Source organism: Aphelocoma coerulescens, chromosome 1 (assembly GCF_041296385.1).
Source record: "Aphelocoma coerulescens isolate FSJ_1873_10779 chromosome 1, UR_Acoe_1.0, whole genome shotgun sequence".
NCBI classification, from domain to species: domain Eukaryota; kingdom Metazoa; phylum Chordata; class Aves; order Passeriformes; family Corvidae; genus Aphelocoma; species Aphelocoma coerulescens.
The window spans coordinates 79,784,564-79,811,210 of NC_091013.1; the positions used below are offsets into that span (position 1 = coordinate 79,784,564).

The 26,647-nt window shown below is 35.9% G+C and overlaps 1 protein-coding gene across 1 annotated transcript in view; it reads right to left on the reverse strand.

Moving 5' to 3' along the window:
* DYNC2H1 (dynein cytoplasmic 2 heavy chain 1) overlaps positions 1-26,647 on the reverse strand; it is a 156,919-nt gene that overhangs the window by 61,121 nt on the left and 69,151 nt on the right. Inside the window, exons 68-79 of the mRNA XM_069014810.1 lie at positions 23,969-24,103; positions 23,063-23,206; positions 21,338-21,427; positions 19,333-19,398; positions 17,207-17,257; positions 15,087-15,164; positions 13,780-13,911; positions 12,358-12,430; positions 8,966-9,126; positions 6,921-7,046; positions 3,806-3,916; positions 1,860-2,015 (exon numbers count right to left, since the gene is read on the reverse strand). Of these exons, the coding sequence (XP_068870911.1) occupies positions 1,860-2,015; positions 3,806-3,916; positions 6,921-7,046; positions 8,966-9,126; positions 12,358-12,430; positions 13,780-13,911; positions 15,087-15,164; positions 17,207-17,257; positions 19,333-19,398; positions 21,338-21,427; positions 23,063-23,206; positions 23,969-24,103 (1,323 nt within the window). The remainder of the gene's footprint in view (positions 1-1,859; positions 2,016-3,805; positions 3,917-6,920; positions 7,047-8,965; positions 9,127-12,357; positions 12,431-13,779; positions 13,912-15,086; positions 15,165-17,206; positions 17,258-19,332; positions 19,399-21,337; positions 21,428-23,062; positions 23,207-23,968; positions 24,104-26,647) is intronic.

The following is a 26,647-nucleotide window of genomic DNA, read 5'->3' on the forward strand; positions in this document are numbered from 1 at the left end:
TGAATGCTGTATAATAAACTTAATGAAAAAAGAAACATCCTGTGTCCACTAAAGTGCATTTTTTTAAATAGTCAGTAGAAGTAGTATAAAAAAAATTCAGTTGTAACAGTGCATTTAATTTTATTTACTCACATAAACCAGAATTAACTGAGTATAAAAATGTAAACTTAAGGTTATTTTATTTTCTATCAATATTTACTTCAACTAAAACTCACTGACATCTGTGACTAGATCATGAACTGAATTACCTTTTTGTTTCTGAGGGCCTCTTTGTATTTCAGTATACAGACAGTATTTTCATAAATAGGACTGATTCTTCAAACATAGTCTTTAATATATTCTCATCATCTCACTCCTTAATTCATTTCACTTTTCTGACCAAAAAAAATTTATCAATTACTGCTACTATTACCATAAAAATGCTGACCACCATATGTGTATTTTACATATGCATGTACCTCCTTTTTGTTCTTTGGACAGTACTCCTTATATAGCAGCAATGCATACTGTGTATCTAATTCTCACAAAAAGCTTTCAGTGTAAATGGATAAGTATAAATAAATATTGATATATGAGAAAGAATTAAGGAAATCCAGATCTTATAGGAATGTCCTGTTGCTCTATCTTCTTACAGGTGTACATTTGCATATGGATCGTATCACAGAACAGTGCCTATGATTCATGATGAGAAATACAAATGTGTCAGACAACATGCACATGTGCAGTGAGATAGACACAGTCTGAGGTCAAGACTGAAGCTGCTCCACAGATCACAAGAAACTATCAGCCAGTCACCCTGAAGTCTGCAAAGATGATCCTAACAGTATTCACAGTGGGGTTTTTGGACAGATCTGTAACCAAACCAATTCAAACTTTATTATAAAATACAAGAACTTCCACCCGAGATTAACTACAGTCCATCAATGTTAGAAACTGGTAATCCTGAAATATAAATCCACCACTGTCTGCACATTCATGCAGTGAAATTAAAGAGAGCACCAATCCTATCTTGTGTTACTTGAAAAACTGGTGCCAAAGAACGTGAATTTGAACAAGAACAAAGGAGAATTCATGTGTCAGTTTAATACTTTAAATATCTTCACCCACTGTACTACTTGAACACAATATTCAAAAGCCCGTTACTGCAAAAGGTAAACAACCTTAAAAATATCACAGAGTCAAAACTAGCAAAAAAACTCTCCAACATTTCAGGCTTGGCCAGATCAAATCCTACAGATGAGAGTAACTTCATATCTAGTCCAAATAGAATAAAATAAACAAGACATAGAGCAGTTTGCTGTTTGGTGGGTTTTTTGGTCTGTTTAACTTAAGCACCTGCAGCCAGAAAAAAAGGTTCAGTTTAATTAAAAATTTAGCTAAAGAAAAAACACATCTCTGAAAATCATTATAATCCCCACAAGAATTTAACAATTTCCCTTGTTCTTCCTTCTCCTTGAAGAAGAGTTTGTATGAAGAAAGACAGTGTCATCTCCTTCCCACCAGTGTCTCTTTTTGCACATCTTCCACTTGTGTTTCCATAATATTTTGGCCTCTCCCAAGCAAACAGGATTCACAGACTCTTTTCCTCCATGGGACCCCACTTCTGCATCAGTATCACTTAGTACGTGAATCATGAAATAACCCCATGCAGGCAGGAGCAATTTTCAGAGGGACAGGAACTGAGGTTACCAAGATCTTATTTTGCAATGAATTCAGACACAATAAAGGCAGGCACCAGAAATATCCAAGTTTATCTCATTTCTGAATATGACCCAACATACACGTGACGAAAAATGCTTCCAAGTACAAGAGCTAATAAATGGGGTAAATTTTTTAAAAGATAGCAAATAAAATATTACCTGAGGGATGTAATTTCTTCTTTCTTGGCATACAGCATGAAACCATGCTAAACAAAAGAGAGAATGTGCTCTAGACAGATTTCCCTTTTTGTTGATTTGCTCTGGTGTCCAAGATTCATACGTTCGCAAGAGATTTTTTTTGAGGCCTGGGGGTGCCTGTATTGGAAGGAAAAACACTGTTCTAGACAGAAAACCTGATGTTTTTATGTGCTAGTTTCTTAAATTATAACCTAGAATTTGTAACTTAATGAAATGACAAACATTACTTAATAGAATAGAATTTAACAAGAAAAGAAAATGTTTGTAATAAATGGCCTAACAACAGAATGATTCTATACTGAAAATAACTTCAACATACTGAAGGAAAATGGTAACCAGGTTACCAGGACCAACTGACAGGACTGTACTACACTGAAAGAACTTAGTGAAAGAATAGTACTCTACCAAAATATATCAGCATAAAGTAAATTCAACTGTTTTCAAACAAAAGAACTCTTTTTCTGATTTTACAAGCTCAACTACCAACTACTTCTGTGATGTGATGAACGTTCAAATCGCCTTATGTCACCACCACACTCTGTTAGTTAGCATGTAGCTATGGGATATAAGAATGATAAAATGCCAGTTCTCTGATTTAGTGGTAGGTAATGATCACAACCACTAGAAATAACTGCATTTAAGGTGTATACAGTAACTGAAATTACAGTGCTTAAAAAGTAAAAACAACCGGATATTCAGCCATTCTCAAATTATTTGCAAGTCTGAAGACAAACATGAATATTAAGATATTTAAATTACAATTCTGTCTTTCTAAGAATGTTCTTTGTTCTTTCTTTTTAAAAATGGCTGTTAGTGGTTCCATAAGATTACCACAGTTGGTTCTGACAAATACCTGCAAAACACTGTAGTAAATTAACTTTTTTTTATAATGTCTGTATCTTCACTGGTAACATTCTACATACATTGGTACATACTATAACCATAATAATAATCAAATACCATTTGCCAAGTCATTGCCTATCATCGTTCTTTCATGATAACAAAATATTTACTACAATTGGAAAGGAAACAAAATTACTTAGAATATTGCATTTGTGCAAAGTTCCAATTATTCCAAAGATAGTGGGATGAGTAAGACAGTCCTGCACTTTCTGTACCATTGAAGACCTCAGTATAAGCAAGAGGGTACTCAAATTTAAAATACCTGTAGCCAATATAAAAATATAACAATTTTGACTTCTTGAAAGTCAGCAACATTGGACTCTAAAAGGTCAGAGTTTCTTGGATTAGCTGCAGGCAAAATCTCCACACTCCATCATGAATGGAAGAGTTAGGAGCAGTCCAGTTAATGATTTCCATACTGGACATTACTGCTTAAGTGCATTCATGATTAGACTACTTTCCAGTCAGCTGGAGGAACATGGTCCCAGTTATTCCTTAAGCTGAGCCATTTCAAATGCAAAGCTCTCAAATTTGAGTAAAGGCTTTTAACTGTATGCTCTGATGTATAGGAGGAGGAGAGCCATTTTTGTTGAAAGGATCCAGTCTACGGGGCCAAAACGAAAACAAGGAAGAGAAAGTGGGATTCCATGATCTTCAGATGAGGATATTCATCAAGAAGGAGAAATTCCTTGTTTTCCATCCATGTAACAACACCTGTGTAGATTTTTGGTTTTAAGAAAAACTGATTAAATGCACAGAAGTATTTGGAGCACAAACCAGATGAATTACTTCACCTATGTAAACTTATTTTCAGTTCATACTTGCAACTGGGAAAAGCATATAGGAAAAAAATCATCTTTCAAGGTAAACTCATTTTATTTTTTGTATTACATGTAATTGAAATATAAGATAAAACCAGTTTTTCTATCTAAACATATAGTTTGTTATACATCAAGGTTCATTCAATGTAAGAACCTAATAAAAGCTTTCCAAACAGATCTTACTTCATAGGTTATTTTCAGACTTGATTGAAGCAAAATTGGAGTAAATTTTGGATGAACTTCAGTAGTAAGCCAAAGACGGAAGTTTGGTTGAGGATGTAATGTATTCAGTTCCTATGAAAGAGATGTTATATACTGAAACAGGCTTTGAAGTGATTGGGGTTTTTTATATATAGAACAGTATTTACAAAATTATATCCTGGATTCAAAGTTTTATCTAAACTTTTTATTAGAAAGGTTTATCTAAAAAATCTATAGTTGTTTATAAACATAAGGTTATAGTTCAAGATGTGTTGCCTCTGCACATTCTGTATCATTGCTGTGCTCAAATTTGAAATTCATCCTAGCTCTGCCAAAGTATTTGCACCTTTCCCTTAGATACTTAATTCAGGACATAAAAATATAGAGCAGTTCTTTACTTCTTTTAAGTACAAAAACACCAGAAGGCTACAAAAAAAATGATGAAGGCTTGCAATGTGGGCTGCATATCAACAACAGATCTCAACGACTTTCAATACCAGTATAGCTATATTAATTTCTTTTTCTTCAAGTGTTTGCTGTATGGCCCCTTCATATATCATGATTCACAGAAAATTGAAGATTGGAAAATTGAGTTCTAAGAGAAATACTGCCAAAAGTTATTTCACATATAAAGGCTTCACAAAAATATATATTAATTGAATATATGGAAACACACTGCTGGTACTTTACGCTCAGCTGAAACCCATATTCTTCAACTACCATTGAAGACAGCAAAGTTGCCTGACAAGTGGTTTCAGAACAATGTCAAGAGTTTTATGTATGTGTGTTAGAAGAAACATAGCTCAAAAAACTCTTAGAAGATTTTCTCACAATCCATTCATCTCTAGAGCATAATCAGTATCATTTTGTTTTCAGTGTTTTTAGTAAAGAAAAAAATCTGAAAAACCAGTACCAGTTCATTCAGCTATTTGAGCAAAATGATAACTCTAACATAGAATTATGAAATTGTGGAGCTTGGAAGGAACCATCAGAGACTGCCTAGTCGAACTCGGTGCTCAAAGCAGAGCCAGATACAAGTTGCCCAGACCTGTAGCCAGTCAGGTTTTCAGTATCTCCAAGGATGGAGACTCTGCAGCCTCTCTGGGCAACCTGTTCCAGTGTTTGACCACCGTCACATTAAAATAAGTTTTATCATAAATTTAAATAGCATTTCCTGTATTTTAGATTGTGGCCATGGCCTCTTGTCTTGTCATGGGACACCACTGAAAAGGGTCTGACTCAGTCTCCTTTACTCATTCCCATCAGCCAATACACAAAATACTAAGATTCCCCTGAGACTTCTCTTTCCCAGGCTGAACAGTCCCAGTTCTCCCAGTTTCTCTTTGTGATACATGTGCCAGTTTCTTCATCGCCTTTGCAGCCCTTCACTGAACTGGTTTCAGTACGTCCATATCTCTCTTATCCTGGGTAGCCAAGCACTGGACTCAGAACTCCAGGTGTGTCTCACCAGAGCTGAATAGAGGGGAAGGACGACCTCCCTCCACCAGCAGGCAACACTCTGCCTAAAACAACCCAGGATGCCAGTGGTCTTTGCTGCAAGGTCACTTTGTTGGCTCATGGTCCCCTTCTTACCCACCAGGACTCCCAGGTCTTTTCTGCCAAGCTGCTTTTCAGCCAGTTCATCCCCAGACTGTCTGGGTGGCTGGAGTTACTCTCTCAGGGGAAGCACTTGCCATTTCCCTTTGCTGAACTTCACACGGTTCATGTCTATCAAGGGCCTTTTGAACAAAAGTACACTCATCTATTACATCAATCTTTTCCCTCGTTTTTTTATCATTTCTCCTTGCTGAGGATGCACTTTGTCCCATTATTCACCTCATTAATTAAGATGTTAAACAGTGTTGGCCACAGTATCAATGCCTAGAGCACAACACTAATGACTGGCCTCCAACTGGATTTTTGATGCTGAAAGTGCCCCTTGGAGTAATGCAATTAGGCCAGTTTTCAATCTACCTCACTGTGGTACACTCGGGTCCATATCCAGAGACTGTGAGAACTGAATTTCTGCCCCTGGATGGAATGGAATTATAAATATGCAGCAGTCTCTTAAAACGATGTTCAAACATAAGAATGACATAGCTCCGCACTTGCCAATGGTACACAAAACAGGCAAGGGGATGTGCAGAGTCAAACCTCAGCAAATCTTAGTCTATATTACGCTCAGCAGGAAGTTTAACACATTCAGTATTATGCTCATGTGGAAAGAATAAGAACCTCCTGACACATACCCATATTTTAATACTTACATTATCTGAAATTTTGTATTCAGTAAGGAGCTTACAAACATTTCCTTACTGCTGACTGTCTTGTTCAGACAACATGACACACATCAGCGTTATCTAGCTTTGCCTTTCCGTTTTTTCGGAATGGATTATAGGAATGCTAAAGGTACATGCCACATGGTTACTGCTAGACAGATGACAGACTCCAAGCTCACGTCCGTGGACTGCGTTTTACAAAATCATTGAAAACTGGAAAATTAGAACTGTAGTAACTGTTAAAGGAATTCCATGATTTTCTTCTGACTTAATTTGTTCTGAGGATTTCACAGTGATATACATGAAAAGTATATCATATAAATGCAATTTTAGTTAGAAAGTTAATGATTTCATATGCCACAAGTGTGTGTTTCTATAAAATACGAGACATTTTAATTTCAAATTAGCAAAAACCTCCTAATGACTCAGACTCAGGCTGCACTTCACAAAAAAAAGAACTACTAAAAAGAAAGTCCTAGAACTAAGGGGGAAAAAAATTAAATTCAAGCATACATAGATTGATAGTTCATGAAAAAACATGGGCAGCATCCCATAAAATACCAGAAGTCCTAATTGGAGCATTTGACCACTCATTGTGGTAGAAATACTCTACCTTGTATGAAAATTAAAGCATTCATGGAAAGAAAGAAGCTCCTTAGATCTGAAGCAGTTCACCTTCTGCATGACTGAGAAAACCGCAAAAGCATATTTTTAAACTGCAGTTTTAAAGATCACCGTGGAAATGCCTGAAATGCTTCAGAAATGTTGCATACTAATTTTGTCTGCTTTCCAGTATCTTCTTCTCTATTTGCTCTCACCTTTTCCAATACAGGAAGCCAAGATGTAACAAGATGCAGGTTCTTCAAACACAGCCATTCTCCGTTCTGTGCACATTCTCTTAAAGTTTGAATAGCCAGGTCAGCTTGGCCCTGGCCCATGGCAATCTGAAATGGCAGACACAGTTGTATCAAGAATCTCTCAGACCTCATTTAATAGTTAAATACAAAATCATGCTTGCAGGTTAGAATAAATACGTAAAAAAAAAAAAGAGTGCTAAAGAAAACCAGAATTTTCTCTAACGTGATAGGTTACTAAAGTAGAGAAAAGATTAAGAGAAACAAGTTTTTCTTTGCAACTTATCTAGCCAGAGTTTCTGAACGAACAACATTACCTAGTCTTTGAATGGAAAAAAACATACATCACTTGGTGACAGTGATGGTATTCCCTGGGAAGCCGAAAAGTAATTTAAATATCAATGACTAAACTGCATTACTGCAGAACCACAAAAGTAAGAGATAAATGAGAACAAAGTTTCTTTTGAATGGAAGTTAGGAGTATTTCCTTTGGAGAGAAATACTCAGTTTTGTATTAAGATGAGTTAAAAACTAAGGCTGCTCTCTTTCCAGCTGGGATATATGAATAATATATACTCCTTTTTTCATTTTTATACTACCATATTAGTTCTACTGTAGAATCTATTTGGAAGCTATATATAAAAAAAAAAACCCTGAACCAAATAAATTGAAAATAAAGAGGTCTTAGCCAATTGAAAAATCTTGTCTTGGCATTACGATTCTCTGACTAAGGAAAACTGAGCATAATATCGTGAAATAATTGAAAATAGCCAAGAGAAGACAAAGTCGCCAGCAATATGGTTACAGATGGCATAAATTTAGCACTCTGTTCTTTATCCTATACAAGAAGTAAATCAACAGAGAACAAAATTCTGTCTTTCATGTTCAACTCAAATTACATGAGAAAGTATAGGAAAACATAGTAACAAAATATTCTCATTAGTAAGACAACTTTCAGGTGATTTAGCTTTGAGTCCTGATCCTTGACCGAATACCATACCATGCTACATTTTGGAAGTCCAACATGTAAAGGATATTTAGAGATAAACATGAAAATCCATGTGGCACAATGAGAAATAGGCATTCTGCAATGTTCACAGATAGATAAGATGGCAGTAGGATATAAATATTTACAGTTTGATGGGAAAAATACATTGTATCAGTTCATATCCCGGGAAAGGAACAATTTCAAGGACTATTTAAAAGCAACATTAAACTTGACATTTTCCATTTCTATGCTAACTAGCGATCAGCTAGATAACAACTTCCCCCCCCCTTAATATATCAAACGACAAAAGGAAATAATATTTTACAGAAAGTTATAAAGCATATTCGTACTGTTTATTGGGAATATTAGGGAACCATTTGATTCATAGAATAATTTGAATTGGAATGAATCCTGGAAGGTGTCTAGTCCAATCTCCTGCTCTAAGTAGGGCCAGGTATGAAAGATCAGACCAGGAGCTAAGGGCTTTGTCCAGTGGATTCCTGGGAACCTTCAAGGATGCAAAACTTCTCAAAATATTTTGCAGAATTTCACAAAATACCTAGTATTCACAAACACTGAGCACCTGATTTATGTTTTCTGTTGAAGAAAGAAATGTGCAAATCCTACAAGCAGAGGAAATGATGAAGCCTAGTTTTCAGTGGGTTTTGTTTGTTTCAATTACTCCACACTAAAAAAGACAATGATGCAGCATGTATAACAATTCTCTGCCTCTTTTGTTCCTTTCCATCCATCTTCTCATTTTTTCCTTCTCCACACTGGAGGAATGTGTCTCTTTTTTGGATACTGCTTCTGTGAGCATGACTAATTGTGTCTCTCTCCTCCAGCCCATTTTGCCAATGGAATGAGAAGTTAGTTCAAGACAGGTGGGAACAACAAAACAACACGACACCAAACGATGATTTTACATCCTAACTTCTTTAAAAAACAAAGTAAAAGAGATATTACTACAGTAAAATTTACATGTTGTGGTTTTTAATAATTACACTTATCTAAGACTGACCTGATGGTAGCACTCAGTTTTTCTTTCAACACCGGCAAGTTCCTGCAACTCTTGAGAAGGGTCAGCACCAGGAGAAATTATTATCAAGATGGGCTCAATTTCCAGTGTCTCTTTATACAGACGTTTCATATTCAGAGGCGATGGAGATAATTCTTTTATTCCTACAATTAGAATTACAATTATTATGGAAATAAAGTGACCACACATGATGGAGTACTTCACTATCCATTTTAGAGCTCATCTGGCTGTCAAGAGTTCTGTTCAGCAGACACCATAAAATGGGCTTTAAAATGAAGAAAAAATCCTTACAACATGCAGGTATAAGGTACCCTATATTGATAAGAAAAATATACAAGCATGGTACCTGGATTTCCAGCTTGACAAATATAAACTGCAGTCTTTATTTAGAGTGAAGCCTTGAGGAAAACATACAAAGAGAGAATATGCTATTTGCTGAAACTAATTGCAATTTATATGTCCACATGCAGAATTTCTCTCCTTACTGCCCCGAGAGCCTGAATTATTAGACACACACGGTTTTTCGTACTGTGATTACTTATTGTCGCGAAGCCCAGCGGCCTGGCTGTGCCGGATAGCGAGGTGCCGCGACCTTCCTAAAAGCGTCTCCACAGCGGAGCCGCTCGGCAGGACCAGCACACACTCACACACACACAGAGAGCTCCAGAAAATACATCCATGGCAACGAGGCAGGAAGGGGCTCCGTACAGAGCTCCACAGGAGAGGTTTATTGCAGCGATGCTCGTGAAGGGTTCCAGGCATGAAGACAAAGAACAATGGAGGGTCCAGGTTTAAGTATGGGACCAATGATCTGAGGGCAGCGGGGTGGTACACAGGCAGGAGCAGGGAATGGGAGCCAATGGGGAGCTCTGAGGGAGTGGTGATGGGGCAGGGGCCAATGGGGGGAAGCTGGACTGGAGAACCTTCTAGGACATGGGACAAATAAGGTAACAAAGGAGCAGGGAGGCCATGGGCCAACCAAGGAAGCAGAACTGGGGTACATTAACATAGCAGGGCAAAGCATCCTGGGGGAAGCCTCTTCTGTTCGCCCTAACCTGGGGAGGATCTCTGATACTAGGGACTGTCTCACCAGTGGACTCTCTTTGTCCCTTGTATCCCACTGGCCACCACAACTTATGTCTATTATTTGTTTTAATGTCTAGAATGTCTAGAATGTTGACTTAGTATAGGCAAGGGATTTATACATGAGCCCAAAGATACGTGTGTAAGTGTATCATAAATGAAATAGTGTTAACCACATATTTTCATGCATCTTTAGACTGGGACTTAACTAGTGAAGTGTTGGGTGCAATGGGAAATCACGACATGCAGCAAGACAGAAAAGCCCAAATCTGTGACACCTATGCCACAACTACTAAAAGATGCCACACACACTTCCTTGAGGGCACAGTCTGTTTTCAGAATTGAGCTATTGTACGTTCCACACAGAACAGTGCTACATAATTTGTACCATGGAATCGCAGAATGGTCTGTACTGGGACCTCAAATATCATCTCGTTCCAGCCCCCCTGTCATGGGCAGGGACACTTTCCACTAGACCAAGTTGCTCAGAGCCCTATCTAGCCTGGCCTTGAACACTTTAAGGGATGGGACATCCACAATTTCTCTGGGAAATCTGTTCCAGTGCCTCACTACCCTCACAGGGAAGAATTTCACCCTAATACCTAACTTGAATCTGCTCTCTTTCAGTTTGAAGTTGTTCCCGCTTGGCCTGTTACCACATGCCCATGTAGAAAGTCCATCTCCAGTTTGCTTGTGGGCCCCCTTAGGTACTGAAAGGCTGTTAACATGGTGCATTTCTGTATAGCATGTAAAATAAAGAAATAACCATGCTTTGGGTGTTACAAAACACATTCTTAGCAAATTTTTATGAACCTTAACTTCAGAAGAAATTATTTTAGTCCCTCTTCATCCATAAATTTAAAAATACAGGTAAAAGGTGACAAAAGGAAAAAAAGGAGTATCTGGATAAAACAGAAGTGAAAGGCTTTCTTGTGGGAGATTATAGGTCTTTAGGAATTTATTTTTCTCACAAGAAAAGCAGCCAAACGAGATTGAAAACTTAATGGCTCCCTTTAGAACTAAGTAAAACAGTTTGTTTTAAGTTGTTTCAGGGCAAGGACAATGAAAAAAAATGGTAGAAAAAAATATGAAAAAATATTCATACAAGCATGACATCTTTTATTGTTTAGAATGTGCTAGTCATGATTTTACACCGATCTCACTGATACGCATGAAAAATCCATGGATGATTTGTGGATGATTTAATCATTTTGAAAATCCAAATGGAGTCAATGGTATTTTGCCTTCCTTGGTGAGGCTGCAGCTTCATTCACCAAAACTATTCCCTTGTGCAGCACTCCTCCAAGGAACTGGTCCCAGAACAAGCAATGTATGTCATACATTAAGATTTGGAAGCAAGCAAGCAAATAAACTTACTCTGCATTCAGGTCTCTGCTGGCTTTTGAGCCACACACACTGCAGGTCACTCTTGTCATTTGATTCCAACAGGCAGGGACATTGTCAGCATGGGCCATGTCACCATGACCAAAGTACCCTCTCTACCTACTAATAATGTTTGACAGAGAAGCTATACCTTAATGTTGAAAATCCCAGTCTGGGTGGCAGATATGGAGGCAATTTTGAGCAACAAATAATGTCCACAGACAGCATAAGGGAGTAAGATAAAGAGAGTTTTAAAACTTACAGTGTCCCCACTGATGAGACACTCGTAACTGCTAAAAATTCAAGGAAGGTTTTTGTGTGCTGTACTGCAATATTAAGATTATTTGGCATATAGGTTTCAAACTCTGGATATAATAGACTTGAGAGAGGAAACAGACTAACTAGAACAAATAGACAACCATAGCACTGAATCACTCTAAATCATGTGTACTTTTAAAAAGACAGTAAAAAGTATTACAGACCAAGAATTAAGACAAAAATGATATTAATTAATCTTTTGAGAGTCCATTTACAAAATCTCAAACCTAATGGTCTTTAAATGGTAAATGACATTAAATAAAGTAATATTTATGTAACATCTGAGTTTTAATGAGAGTGTTGCAGTGTAAAACTTACAGAAAACGTTATCTTCCTTTCTTAATTATCTAGTGGGCAAGAACTGACAGATTTTTTTATTATATTTTCAATCACTGTGCAGCATAACCCAAACCATTTTAAAAGCAGTTTCAAGAATATTTTACAAGAACAAAATCAGCAAACCTGTACAGCATATTTTCATATGCTAAAATTTAGGGAATCCGTAAGAACTATAAAATAAAAGAGAAACACAGGACCAAAGAAGATATTTAATTGTTGTGCAGAAATACCCTGGTGAAAAATTAACTTACCTAGGGTTTTACACGCAAAAAGAGCCATGGCACTCTGTAGCCTGTCTGGTCTGACAGCCTGGACTACAAGTACCTTAAAATAAAATATATTCAGGAGAGATGAGTCTATAAAAGTGTGTAATGAGAATTTAAAATGCAAGACTCTTCTAAGAAGGATGAATTCTTTGAATTTATCTTAAGAACAAATTTACTGTCTCTGAATATATAGAGCTATCTGATCATTCCTTTCCAAGATAATCTACTGTAACTGTTCTTTTGTAAGTAGCTTGTTCTACCAATAGAATCAGAAAATAGATCTACACTTAATGTCTATTTATACAAACTTTTCTACAATGTTTTAGAAAAAAAGTAGCTTTGTGGGTAGCTAGAATGACAGAAAGCACACTTAGCTTTATACTAGTAATCTAAACTCTATGCACGTATATAGGCAGCAATGTCCTACTTGGAATAGTAATATCTCTGGTTTCAGTTCAACTTAATTCATGGGTGGCACATCAATCTTACTACGTAGTTTCAGTATACTTCATCAACAGAAACATCCTTAATACTTTCTGTACAAGGTACAAGGTACATCAATCATTCCAGATTCACTTTCCTATAAACGCAGACATTTTCTGACCACACACTGCACACATAAGAAGTGCTCTTCAGCATTTCATTGAATCAAATATTACTCAGACAAATTCCTTTCCAAAATGGTTTATTCCTAAATTCCATGCATGCTATTTCAGAAATTGTCCTCCTCCACAAATAGGTCCAACAGACAGCTGCTAAGAGCCAATCAATACAAAACTACATTGTCTAATGCCTCATCCTTTTTCTGGATTTTTTTAAGTGAAGTAACTTCAAATGAAAAATCACAGCATCATTTGAAATTAAGTAACAACACCTTTTCATTCATAAGCACAAAAGTGATTTTCCAGTGGAAAAGGACTGTCAGGCTGAGGAAGGAACTTGCCTTTCCCATATTCTCCATGAGTTCTGTATCACCAGGTTTTCAGAAATCATTTTTCATGACTTCTATTCTAAAAAAGCAGAGGCTGCTACTGCATTTTGTGTGAATTTGCACATTCAGTGATGAAGTAAATTAAAGATGCTCAACAAGCTGACACATCCAGCAGTAACAAAGCAACCATGAAAGAATTTTAATACCTATTCATAAAATTAATTCTGTGTATATTTCTAAAGAACTTGTTACCTTGCAGGATATACCCAGTTGTAGCTAATATACCAACACTAAAAAGACTCAGATAACAGAGAAAATACACGATAGTAAAAAATATATAATCCTTAGACTAAAAAAAAATAGTTAAACTGCAAGAAAGTGTAGATACTGTCACTGATTATAATTCAACCAGGCCTGGATGTAAAATTTACTTTCAATGCTGAACTCATAATTAATATTATGAATGAAAAGATTACCTGCTGAAACAAGGAAATTCTTTTTACAACAGAAGATGGGAAGTCTTGTTCACATATAGAGCTCTGAGAAAAAGTGCGCCACAGACTTTCATCTTCAAAGCAAAGTGTCTGATAGAGACCTGGGAGAGATATCTACAAAAAAAATGGTGTAGATTTAACTGTAAAGAAGAATAGACATTTGGACATTGTATATTTTAATTTATTTCCAAATATCTCTATGACCACTACCTGTGCAAATCACAAAATTCAATTTTATTCTTGGAGTTAGAGAAGAAAAGAGTACATTTTAAAATTAACCACTTGTTTACCTATTCCCTGGAAAGGCTAAACCTATATTGCACTGTAGTTTTAGTTTTAAACCTTAAGGTTCTTTGATTTTAAACTTTGGGCTCTACCTTTAAGTCCTTTCCTCTAATGATGATCTGCTATCAGTAATGGTTTGCTATCAGTGCATGCTACTGATTCACTCAGTTACTCAATTTCTGTTTGTTTAAACCTCTAACTATTATGCTTGCCACACCTTTATTGTGATTGTTCCCGATTCCTGGTTGAAGAAAAATTAAATAGTGAACTCTGGGTTTAGCAAAAAAAGTCCTTGCCAAAGACCAGTCAAGGTTTTTCTTCTTGCTGATGAGCTAGATGCATGAGGAGAAGAGCCTGAGTCAGAATTTCAGGACTAGTATTTTCCTTACGTTCCCTTCAGGATCAGAGGACTTCAACACTGACTGTGGTAGAAGGAACCAATGCAAAAAAGTGGTTTTGTTTTAGTTCAATCTGAGCAATCACAAGGTCTGAAACACCTATAAAGATGTACAGAGAAATCTGACTAGGAGAATACTGATTTCTAAATTAACAGTTTATGGCTTTTAATACAAAATGAAGTGATTCGTGAAAGTCATTACATAAGTGAAATCTACAACTAAATATTATTTGCAATTTTCCCTCTATCCTCCTATCTATAAAAATTGTAGTACCTTGGGTAGACTTAAAGCATTTTCTAATCTCAGTGAGATGACAGGTTCACTCACATGCATTGAAATGCTTTGTTAGATGGGGTAGAAATGTACATGAAAAAGGCTCCGAAAAGTGATATTAAAATTAAAAAAATAAAACAAAAAACCTTTGGTTTTTTATTAAAGTGAGCGTATATTAAGCTATGGTTTCTGGAAGATGGAATAAACACCTTAAAGTAAAAAAATCTTTTTGATCTGAAAAATACATATCTGAGTATTCAAGTCCAAATTGCGATATATCTGCCAAAAACAAAGTCCTTTAAATTTAAATTCAACAGACCACATGATGTATACCTTTAAAGATGCTACTGCCCAGACTCGGTCCTGTTCTATCCAAGAGGGAATCTGGTCACGAGCACTTCTTTGTGAATCCTTATGGAAGCAAGTTACATTACACATGGAGGTTACACAAATTTTTGTGAAAAACTATATGGAGTAATAAGATTTTGAAATCCATGTTTTACTAAAAATAGCATTCATAACAGCAATCTTTCTCTGGCTAAGTACATAAATGGCATAACAAAAAAGCTACAAAAAGATTTAAATATGAGACATATTGTTCACATTAACATTAGCTTAGCTACTCGAGCATGAAAATACTTTACCATTTAGAGTATCCTTATGACACACTCAATTCTAAGTAGTTTTTCATTAAAAACAAGTGACACAAATGATTGGCTATCTGCATATGCACTCTGAGTAACTGACTTCAAAAAACAACTCCATTGCACATATTTGAAATCATGAAGAAGATGGTCCCTCACACAAAGGGCAAAACACCACCTCTGAACATCTCTGCACTGATAAAATCTGGCCACAGCTCTATTTTTCTGCTCTTTAGATGTTTGGCATGGAGGGTATTACAAGGATGAACAACACTGCTTAAGCTCCAGTGGAATTTCTGTATTCCCTACATCATTTGTTATTAAAACATATTACAGTACACATTAACCAGTCTGACGAGTATCTGCATGGAAATGTATTTGGATCTTTCAACCAGTGAGCAACTTCAAGAGTAATCTTAAATGCTCAGCAGAAAAAAGCAGAAACTTTCCTGTGAAAGGGTATCTCAGCCATCAGCTACAAAGTCTGAGAAAGAACAAAACTAGGAAACTTGGAAGCAATTGTAGGAATAAATTTGACATGGGTCTGCAATATACATTCCATTTAGAATTGGGCTGAAGGACACAAATGCACAATCTTTCCAAAATCTATAGGTTGTGTGTTAGGCAGGGTGGAAGTAAGACTGGTATTAAATTCCATTATACAATCAGATCTCACATTCCTTGAAAATGGCCTACAGGAAGAACATACTTGACAATCACTCACTTCACAGACATTTAATTGAATTACAACGACTCCAGAGAGATGAAGGGGGACTTCTGCAGTCACACTGAAATGCAAAGCCTGTAGTAGAGTCATCTAACAGCTAGAGAAACTGGATTTTAACCAGCTGCCTGAGAAAACCTGAGTAATACATTATATTTTAAATGACTTGCCACTTCTACCAGCATGCATGGGAACACAGTTGCTGTCATGAATATTCTAAAATCAAGGTACTCGCACTGGCCATCATCTGGTACCACTCAATGTACAAGATACCCTAACAGATATTTAAACAAGGCTATAGGTTAAAAGTAGTCATGAATGATGAAAAATGCAGCTGAGCCTGAAAGAGGAAAAGAGCAGAAAAGCAAAACAGGAGGCAAAGACTGAGCTCATAATTCCTGATCGTGCTCATGCTTCCTAGAAACACCTTTCAAAACCTTTGCCAAAATATTCGGCTCAAAGAAGGCCTATAATGGGCAAGATATGGAAAGCTTAGCTTTTTTCTCTACCGTTTCCTAGTGGAATCTTATGTTAATAGTATACAGACTCAATAGAACTGAAAGACACTTAGTAAACTACATCATGCTTGGTCAGACATGCAAAGAAAGCTTCACAAGCTTGCTCAGTTACCCAGGAAAACATATAAATCCATCTCCAGATGTAGAACCCTTGACACTGAGGAAAAAAGCAACTCAAAGCTAGCAAAGTGTGTGTACAGTTGCATTAATCCATACAAGAAGTACAGCTCAGACACGACTCTGGGTGAAAGGGGAATTCAAAAATACTGATTTTAGGTACAGCAGAGGGCTGAAAACCTACTCAAACATGCAAACATTACAAATTGTCATCCTGGTAAAAGAAAAATACAAGAAAATATGCAACAAAGGCAAAAAGTTATTCAAATTAGAAAATTAGTTGCCATGTTCAGAAAATTTTATATAAATTTGTATTTTTATATGTGAAAAGTTACTCATTTCTTTCATGTACGAATACAACTAATTAAACAACACAGTAAGAGTATTTTAAGTTTTCAGGATAAAAGTAAATGTTCCTTATTTCAAAATATGAAAATAAATGTAGCTTACTGATTTTCTGATGGTGTCTCCAATGATCACACCTGTAAAAGTCTCCCATTCCTGGGGGGAATAAGTGAACAACTCAGATAAGTCACAAGACATCTTTAAGAATGAAGATTAATATGTAGTAGGCATGTAGGCAGAGCAGGAAAATAAACAAATTAAATCCCAGATTCTGAAAGAGTTCCAAGACAATTTTTAAATGGAAGGTGATGCTACCAGAATGTAATTCCTTTTGCAGAATCCAAGCTAAGTGACTGGAGTGCTTTATAAGAAAAATAAGCAAAGGGGAAGTTCTATACTTCCTCAGCACTCACAGCTCCGACCCAGACTGCCCATCTATAGACTATCACGAAGCAACAAATGTGGCTGGCAAGGACACACATCCTGCCTGGTGGGGCATCAGCAGCCCACATAGAACAGGTAACTAAAAGCAGGATTGAATTTATGTATGATTAAAGCTTTTAGACTTGGTATATGTATCCAAGAAGACAGTTTTTAATTGTTTTACATCAGATCAGACAAGTACTTCAAACCATTAGACATTACAGAATCCTGTATTTGGAGGTGACAAGAAACAGACTAAAAATTCTCATGAGTACTGAAATTTTGCATAATTAATATCTATTGTCCATGATAAAGATTTTATATTAAAGACAACAGTAACATTAGAAATTTAAAAGCAACTGACTGAGAGTAGTACTGCTGATACAAACCCCAGCACAGATTTTTGCACCCATCAGTCTCACTGAGTCTCGAAACAACCCCCTCTTTCAGTTACAAACTGATGCTCGTCTCCCAATTACAAAGAAAATGTTTGTGCACACAAAAATGCATGGAATATTTTTTTGTTTGTGCAATATTGTTATGAAGAAAAGCAGAAGTATAATATATGGAGACATATAAAACTACCTCAGAAAAATCTATACATATTGATTCAGAAAGAGAATGTCCCTACTAAGAACCAAGGCATTCTGTAGTATATTGCTGAAGTTGTACTATAAATTTCATATTGCTATGCAAAAAAATATTTAAGTGCAGAAGGTTGAATTCTTTTGAGATAGGGACTTAGAATAATAAATTCTCTAGCAGCAGTTTAAGCAACTCCTAGTCTCATCACATTAAAAGCTTTAAAAGAAATAATTTTAAAGGAATAACTTCAGCTTCATTTTCCTCACTAAGTATTTTGCACTCTTCTCTTAGCAATTTAATTAAAATACCTTCTGTCTTTCAGAGAAGTAAAAAAAATATTGATATTATTTGCCTGTTTTCTCTCTTGAGTATTCAGATACAGCAGAAATATGCATTATATATAACCTAGATTAAGCTGTCTAAGAGCTCTAATAGCTGATGGAAATGAATGCTAAACAGTGGAAACCTGCACACAGCGTTGGACTTACAAACACTTAAGAAGCCAAAATTTAATTTAGTCAGAAAACTGTTTGCAGGTTGCTGCCTTCACGACTTTAGAAACTCAAGAAAAATAAAGCAAGGTATTTTCAGAAGCTCAAACAAAATAATGAATATGAAATAGGGAACTTTGGATAAGGAAGAGCAGCCAGGATATATACTCCTACTATAAAGATGAGTTATTTTTATGAGGCCACATCATTGCTGGAAGACTGAGATGTCACTTTGTCAATCTATATGTCTACAATGAAACTACTCTGCATTCATAACATCAGAAGGCTCCAACCAACTTTTTTTTTAACTTTGTACCTTAAGCTCACGTCTTTCATATAATCAAGTTCCATTACTTCCTTCAAATGTTTGATCTGCTTTTTACCTTTACCTCCATAATGGACTCTCCTCTATCAAACTGACATCTGCTATCACTTGATGTCCCTTCTGGTCTCCAGCTTCTAGTACATAGTTTAGACTCTCCATTCCATGTAGGTACTTTAGATAATTAACTGTGTCTTGACTCAGGATAATCAGACAAGTTTTAAGCAGCTGTATGAAGTCAATTATGCACACTCTTTCACTGCAGGCAGACTTTATAGCATTTATCAGACTACACTACAGATAATTACAACTAAGTCCTACATTTATTGACAAAAACTTTCTACCTACTTATTTACTTTTCATATTAAGTTTGAGTAAAATACTTGGCAATTTTCTTCTCTAGCACTTACATTCTCTTGAAAAAGTTCAGGGTGCATTCCTCGTACAAAATGTAGAGCAAACATTAGCTGATCAGCCTGAAATAAAAGCAGTAAAAATGTATCTATATACTCAGCAAAAGTCACATTTCTGGTTCTTTTTTATAAGTAACATTTTGTTAAAAAAACACCTCTAATTCCATAGTAATGACTTAATGACATATCCTAATGTAAAATTGCTACCTACCTTTGCAACTTAGAGACAAAAACTAAGTCAAAGTGGGCTGTGGAGTGGAGGGCAAAGAGGAATTAGCATCAATCTGTGCAAGGCACTGAAGTTCTCATTCTACTGATAAACATGAACATCATACGACACTGAGAACAAACCATACCATTTAATTCTTTCATCTTCTCAGACAAGGTCTGTAAGCAAATCCGTAACAAAACTGCGTATTAGGATGCTCCCTGGATGATCTAGTATCTAAAATTTGAACAAGAATCGTTTGGAAGAACACTAACTGGCCCAGACTAAACCTGTTTTGAAAAATTAACAGGAAAGGTGGGCCAATTCCAGTGCTCAGGTAAATTTCTTGGCACCACTTCATTTAGTAGTATACGTGAAGCCTATGTACACATAAATAATAACCACAGACAGACAAAATCATTCTTCCCAATTCTAACATGCTTCAAAAGGTATAAAGTCATGTCAGCTATACCTTTTATGAAGACACTAGTAAAGCCTCAGTGTCACTGCAGTCTTTAAAAAATTTCATGGATAAAAGGAAGAATTAGCAGTGAACTGTTGATGGTGTGAAGAGTTTATTTGTTCTCTCCATTACTAAACACAGGAGTAAGCTGCATGGACCATTAGTTTGAAGTGGTACAGCAACACACTTTCAGTATTTTCTAAACTCCAATCTGATCACAGTAAAAATCTTTCCTACTAGGAATCTCTTCTCTGCCTTGCATTTGAACTCTCTACTCTTTTCTCACATAAAAATAGCTGCCTTCCATATTCACAAGTTATAATGACTTAGTGGAAGGCTTCACATACTCATGACTTCAAAGACAGACATCAAGTATTACGAGACTATTTCATGAGAATCCACTTGGACTATGATAAACAAAACCCCTTAGAAATAACTGCTACCCCTATATCCACAATATAGCATTGCTAGATTGGGGGACAGGGGAAGGAGGTGGTGTAAAATTTTCAAGATCTCTCTGTTCTCACAGATCAAGGTACAGACTTGCATGATTTGTACTGCTCAAATCATATACGCAGATGTACTGTGCATTCTTCAGCCTGGTACTATGAGACAAACACCTCTCGTTATGACAGTTCCACGTGAAAGTAAAAATTAGAACTGAAAATGAAAGGCATATATTCCCTAGGTCTTCAGTAAGAAAGCAAGAAGTGAAAAGACACCGGATTGAAATAAAGAAGAAATACACTAAGAACATTATATGGAGGAAGGAGGAAGAACAAGGAACAGATAGAAACAAACAAGACAACAGGTAGATATTTGGGACAGGCTATGAAAAGAAAAAGGAGAATATCACAGTGTAGGACTTTTAGAAACATAGAATCATCTAGGTCGGAAGAGACCTTTAAGATAATCAAGTCCACCCATCAACCTAACAAATCCCCTTTTGTTTCCTTTAAAAAAAACCCAAACCAAAATACAAAAAACCTAAATAATCACACAAAACCTTATATTCAGGAATGCAAGAGATAAGAGCAAATGGAAAAAGAGTGCTCAGAAGACTTCTGAGAAGCCCAGGACTGACTCTGAAGCGGAGACTGACAGAATAAGGCAGAGAGGTAGAGCTCTGCGGAGAAATGAGCATCAGCAATATTAATTTGGTCATATCCTGGTTTTTAGTCCTCCTCATTTAGCATGTTAAATATTGATAGTGTAATTTTTTGCATCTATTACACAATACTGCTTATTTAAAGTAGATCAAGTGTTGACTGCTGAAAGAATACTTCCAAACCCAGTGCACTGCATAAAAGCCAGAAAAAACACAATCTTACCTTAAACAAACAACGACAAACATATTCATACACTGTATGCTTCAGTGAGCCAATAAGCAACTTGATTCTTTCCTCAGTACTACTTGAATCCTATAAAAGAAATTTCAGATTTCAAAAATTCATGTGGAAGCAAAAATCTTTTCACGTGCTTTGTTAATTTCAGCAAAATGACACAAATCATCTGGACTCTACACAACACTAGTTCTAAAAACATACTAATAAATTCATCTGAAGCTATCTGCACAGATGATTAAATGCGAAGTTCATGCTGAAGTATTAAGAAATAAATATTTTGGCACTGAATATTTTGACTATGAACATGATACAACTTTGTGTATAAGATGAAATACATCGGGAATGAGAAAACATTTTCTTCTCCTAACATCAGTATCATTGAAATCTCATCATTTTCATGTGATAAAAAATTGCTTATGCATTTATTTATTACACTTGATACTACTAAACAAGTATGTTGATCTTGAGTGTAGTTATGAAACTTCTGGTCAAATTTGGCCCAACTGAAATGAACATTGTAAAAAATATTAAGTGTACACTGTCCCTCAAAGCTCATAGACTGAAAGACTAATTCTAACGGGAAAAAATTTAAAAGGACAAAAGAAGAAAGGGACTGGGTGTGTTACAGGTAGTATGAGTTCCCTTCTACCATGCTGGAATTTGAATGATGAGTTTAAGGCGGGCACTTGGGCAACTGATTTGCCTAATACCTTTCCCACGTCTAATAAATCACCTGGCAAAAATGAAGAATTGGATAGAGGACAAGGAAAAAAGAAAGCAAGCAATGAAGGCAAAACCAGAAGTTGAGCTTTTTAAGATTATAGGCAGGAAGAAGAAAAATTATGAAGGAGTGTGAGAGTAAGAACAAGAAGTTAAAACCTCATGTTGTTGAAAAGAAGTAATAGGAACTTCAAAGAGGGCAAGTTCACATAGTCAGAACTGTGTTCCTAGTAATGACTGGAGCTGAAGGAGAATTGTAATCACAGATGCCAGACTAAAGGTGAATCCAAAGGAAACATGATGAAAGGTTGGTGAATGACTTTCTAAGTAGAAACAAAGAAAAATACGAAGGATTTTGGAGATGCTGAATAAAAAGAAAATGCACTATTACTCAGTGTGGGTATTTAGATCTAAAGTGAGGTGACAAGGAATAAAACCATTCTTTGCTTCAATAAGAATATACTAGTCTAAGAAAATAGAAGAATAAAAATTACATTTTAAACAGGAGAGGCTACAGACATGCTTACAAACTGTAAAAAAGTAGATAAAGTTTTAACCTTCCTCTGGGTAAATGAACCATGTAGAAAAATAGGTCTTTTCTTATTCTACCCCTTGTTGATAAAGCTACCTCTATTAGTATTTTAGATCATTAATTTATTTAAATAAAGCCTTCAGTAAAGTTACCATCAACCTTTGTTTTCCTAATTCACCGTAGACAAAGAGCAAGCCTGTAATCACAAAGAGTTACTTTGCTTTCAGATGATACAGAAATTCTGTGATTTATATACAACATAAGATAATTTAAGTCCATATGCCTGTATTCTGAACATCTAAAGCACCACAGGTCAACATCACTACTTATTATACACTTCATCATCAGTTATTCTAAGTTTTTTTTTTTAAAAATGTCCAGAGTAACTAATAAATTCTAAGGATCAAAGCAGATGGATTCTTCTGCAGCATTAGCAGCTTCAGGAGAAGAGAAAATACCTGCTCGCTTTGCAGAGCTCTTTGGAAAAGCCGCAGGAACGCCGCCAAACTAAAGCGGTACATATTATTAATTTTGGACAAGTCAGAGATAATGAAATACATTTTGCTGGCACTCTCAGCCAAAGGGAGATAGGCGTCCCTCTCCTGTGGAGAAAAACAACACACATATGAGAAAAGGAGGTGCATTACTGCCACCTACTGATTTTTGCATAAACATTTTACTCCTCCTGCCGAGAAAACAATCCTATGACTCCCACTGCTTTAGAAAACAGAATCCTTTCCAAGTCTTCACATTGAGGGACCAGCACTCCAGACTTCAACACTGTCCCCTTAGATTTCAAAATTGGAAGTAAACATTTTTAGCAAAAAATTCTTTAAATGATGAAGAACATGTTGGAAATTAATCCCTAGGGCACTAAGCTCTTTTCCCATCACAGAACACATCCCAAAATTCAATGGGAAATTTTAAGGTAAACAAATAGAACACAGAAGAAAACTCTGAAATCTGTCACAAAAAGAGGAGGATGTCAGATGAACAAAACATCACCCATGATCTAAACTGTTCCAATAGCAAGGGGCATACTAAGCAAAAACATCCTTATGAACGATAATGTTTGCAATAGTGGATGGCAAAAATAAAGTCAAAATCCAGGATTTGCCAAAATTCCTTTAATTCAAACTGGCAGACTTTATATTGTGTAACTATTCAGCATATACAAAACAAGCATTTTAATTACTTAAAATACTGCATGTATTTGCATATACCAAATACAATTTACTCAAAAAAACCTAATTTAATATGTAACTCATCTTATAATCCTGTGGATATATGTATCTTATCTAGATAAAAGATGAATATTTTTAGCACGAGAAAAACAGCACTTAAAGATTAAAATATTCTCCTACCTTATCAAGGAAACTCTGAAGTCTGAAAGATTCAGCCAGTGATTCTTGGATGAGTGCACTGCTTGCTTTAGTTTGATTCAAAGATTCAATCAGATCCTTATTTTCTAGTATATTGCCTTGTGATGTGGCAAGTGTCTGGAAAAAAGAAAGTAATCTATGTTACATTAAAAATAAAAAAATCCTGTAAAGTAACCATTTTGGAAGCTGTCCATCTTTCTGACCTGTACATATGTCTGAATCACTGAATGCATCTCAACAGTACTAGAAAACAGGTGGTTACTCCAAAAACTGAGATTTTTTTTTAAGAAGTATGGAAAATAAAGCTCAAGAACTTACTCCAAAAATCCAGATTCTGAAACACAGGTCATCAGCAGGCTTTTGAGAATGATTTCTATGATCACAGTCTTAGGCACTAAAATCCCCATGGTAAATACACATTAGGGTATTTTTTTCTTGTGTTTAACTTCCCATTTATCCTGAAGTTGGCTACTTGTAACAACTTCCTGTACACAGTCATTCATATTTGTTTTCCTTCAAAAGCATTCCATTATCTCCTATACAATCTAGTTCTCATTTCCAACAGTGAATATTCAAATTACAACAATTTAAGTTTCATAATCAGAGATCACTTCAAAATCCTTGAGATTACCCCACAGTTTTCCTGAGTTCTCCTCATTAAATTAAGCAATTAAGCAATTAATTTCACTTCTAATTAGTAGGAAAAGCTTGAATAGTTCACTTATATTTAAAGGTTTTTTACTAACCTTCAGTAAATACACATCAATACATTTATTTTAGTCAGACAGAAAATTGGCTGCCTGTCAGTCAAACCAGTTCTGAGCAACCACCTGTAGGACAGCATTTTAGGATATCTGGAGGCAGAGATTCACCAGTTAGAGTGGTAGAATGCACTTACTTCTCTACCTGAAACAAGTTTAGGACAAGATCATCTACTTTTTCAAAGAGTCCAATTAATCTATGAGGAATCATACTGTGAGCTATGAGACAGCAAGAGCACCAGTAAAAAAACAGTACAGTACTTCAGCTGGAATGGCAACATTGCTTTAAGACTAACTTAAATTTAGCTCGACCTCATCCAACATTGACTTCTTTGTTGACAGAGTCCATGTAGCACCTGCCAGTTTCCACAGAGCTTTAGGTTTCTTTCTTCAAGGTCAAAGAGCATCCTGATTGCAGTGCTAAGAAGAACAACCTTGCTGTTAGTACTCGGACGCTTTTTGTTGCAGACAGCTGCGGCATCAACTACTTCAGGTTTGTACTTGGTAATTCAGATCAGACAAATGAAAAAGATTTTTGAGTTCCAAGATCACAGAAAAAGTGTGTCCTAAAAAGTGAAATTGGATCTGTTGCATCTCTCAACCCTCAGCTTCTGGTAGACAGTAAGATGTTAAAATGGTTGAATCTGGATACTGAATTTTATTGGAGAGCAAGTTTCCCTCTTCCTGTAAGAGAAATCTGCCCCACCAGAGTTTTAAAAAAGGGCGGAGCTTAGTATTTGAGAATTAATAAGGAGTTCAATAGGGACTGTAAATGTGGAAATTCAAATCACATCAGATAATTATATGCAAAATTCTAAAACTGAGCTACTAATCATAGAATCATAAAATGGTTTGGAAGAGACCATCTAGTTCCAACTCCCCTGTCAATGGGTAGGGATGCCACTCACTACATCAGGTTTCTCAAAGCTCCATCCAAACTGGACTTGAACATTTCCAGGGATGAGGCATACACAAGTTCTCTGGGGAACCTGTTCCCAGAGGTTCCCAGAGGAGCTGGTGCCTTACCACCCTCACAGTAGAGAATTTCTTCATAGTGTCTAATCTAAACCTACCCTCTTGCAGGTTAAAAGCCATTCCTCCCTTGTCCTGTCACTACATGTCCTAGTAATAAGTTCCTTTCCAGCTCTCTTGTGGGCCAGTGTAATAAATGGCCAGGCTAATCTGTAAAAACTGTTATCTTATGCTAATCCATTGCACTCAATACTGCAAAGTTCCGTGACTTAGCTACAGACTGAGGGTTTTAAGGCACCGGGTCAATCTCCCTGCATCTCTGACCTTTCAGAAAGACAGAGGATTTGAGGATCCATTCCTATAAGCATGAAGTACAATTTATGTGAAATCCATGACAAGACACAGACAAAAAATAAAACAGTCCTTCCTTATAAGGTGAACAGCTGTTTCTGAGTATAAATACTTTCAATAAAATAAAAAGATGAACTGAAAATTGAGAATATTAATTTTAAATGCAAGACAGGGAATGTTAACTGGAAAGTATATTACAGCTCATTGCTAATAAGAAACAATTGTGGAGGTTTAAAATTTTAAATGTCTCTCTCAGCAATCTTTCAATTTTGTAGTGGGATTTTTTATTGTTTTCACAACACAGGATCATTTCTCAAGTTGAGAAAGAATCCTTTGACATGGTTCACAAGTTTAAAAATCTGGGGTTTTTTTAAACTCGTAATTTCAAAATGAAATAGTATAATTTTTAATAAAGTTTTCTCTTCTTGGTGTGTTAAAATTAATTAAATTTCTAATCAATCTAAATCAGCCTAAATCTAGTTCAACGAATTCATAAATTCAACTATAAAAATGCTTGATGTATTGAAATACTACAGTTTCATAATAGATGTACATTTTTATCTACTCTACTCTTCCA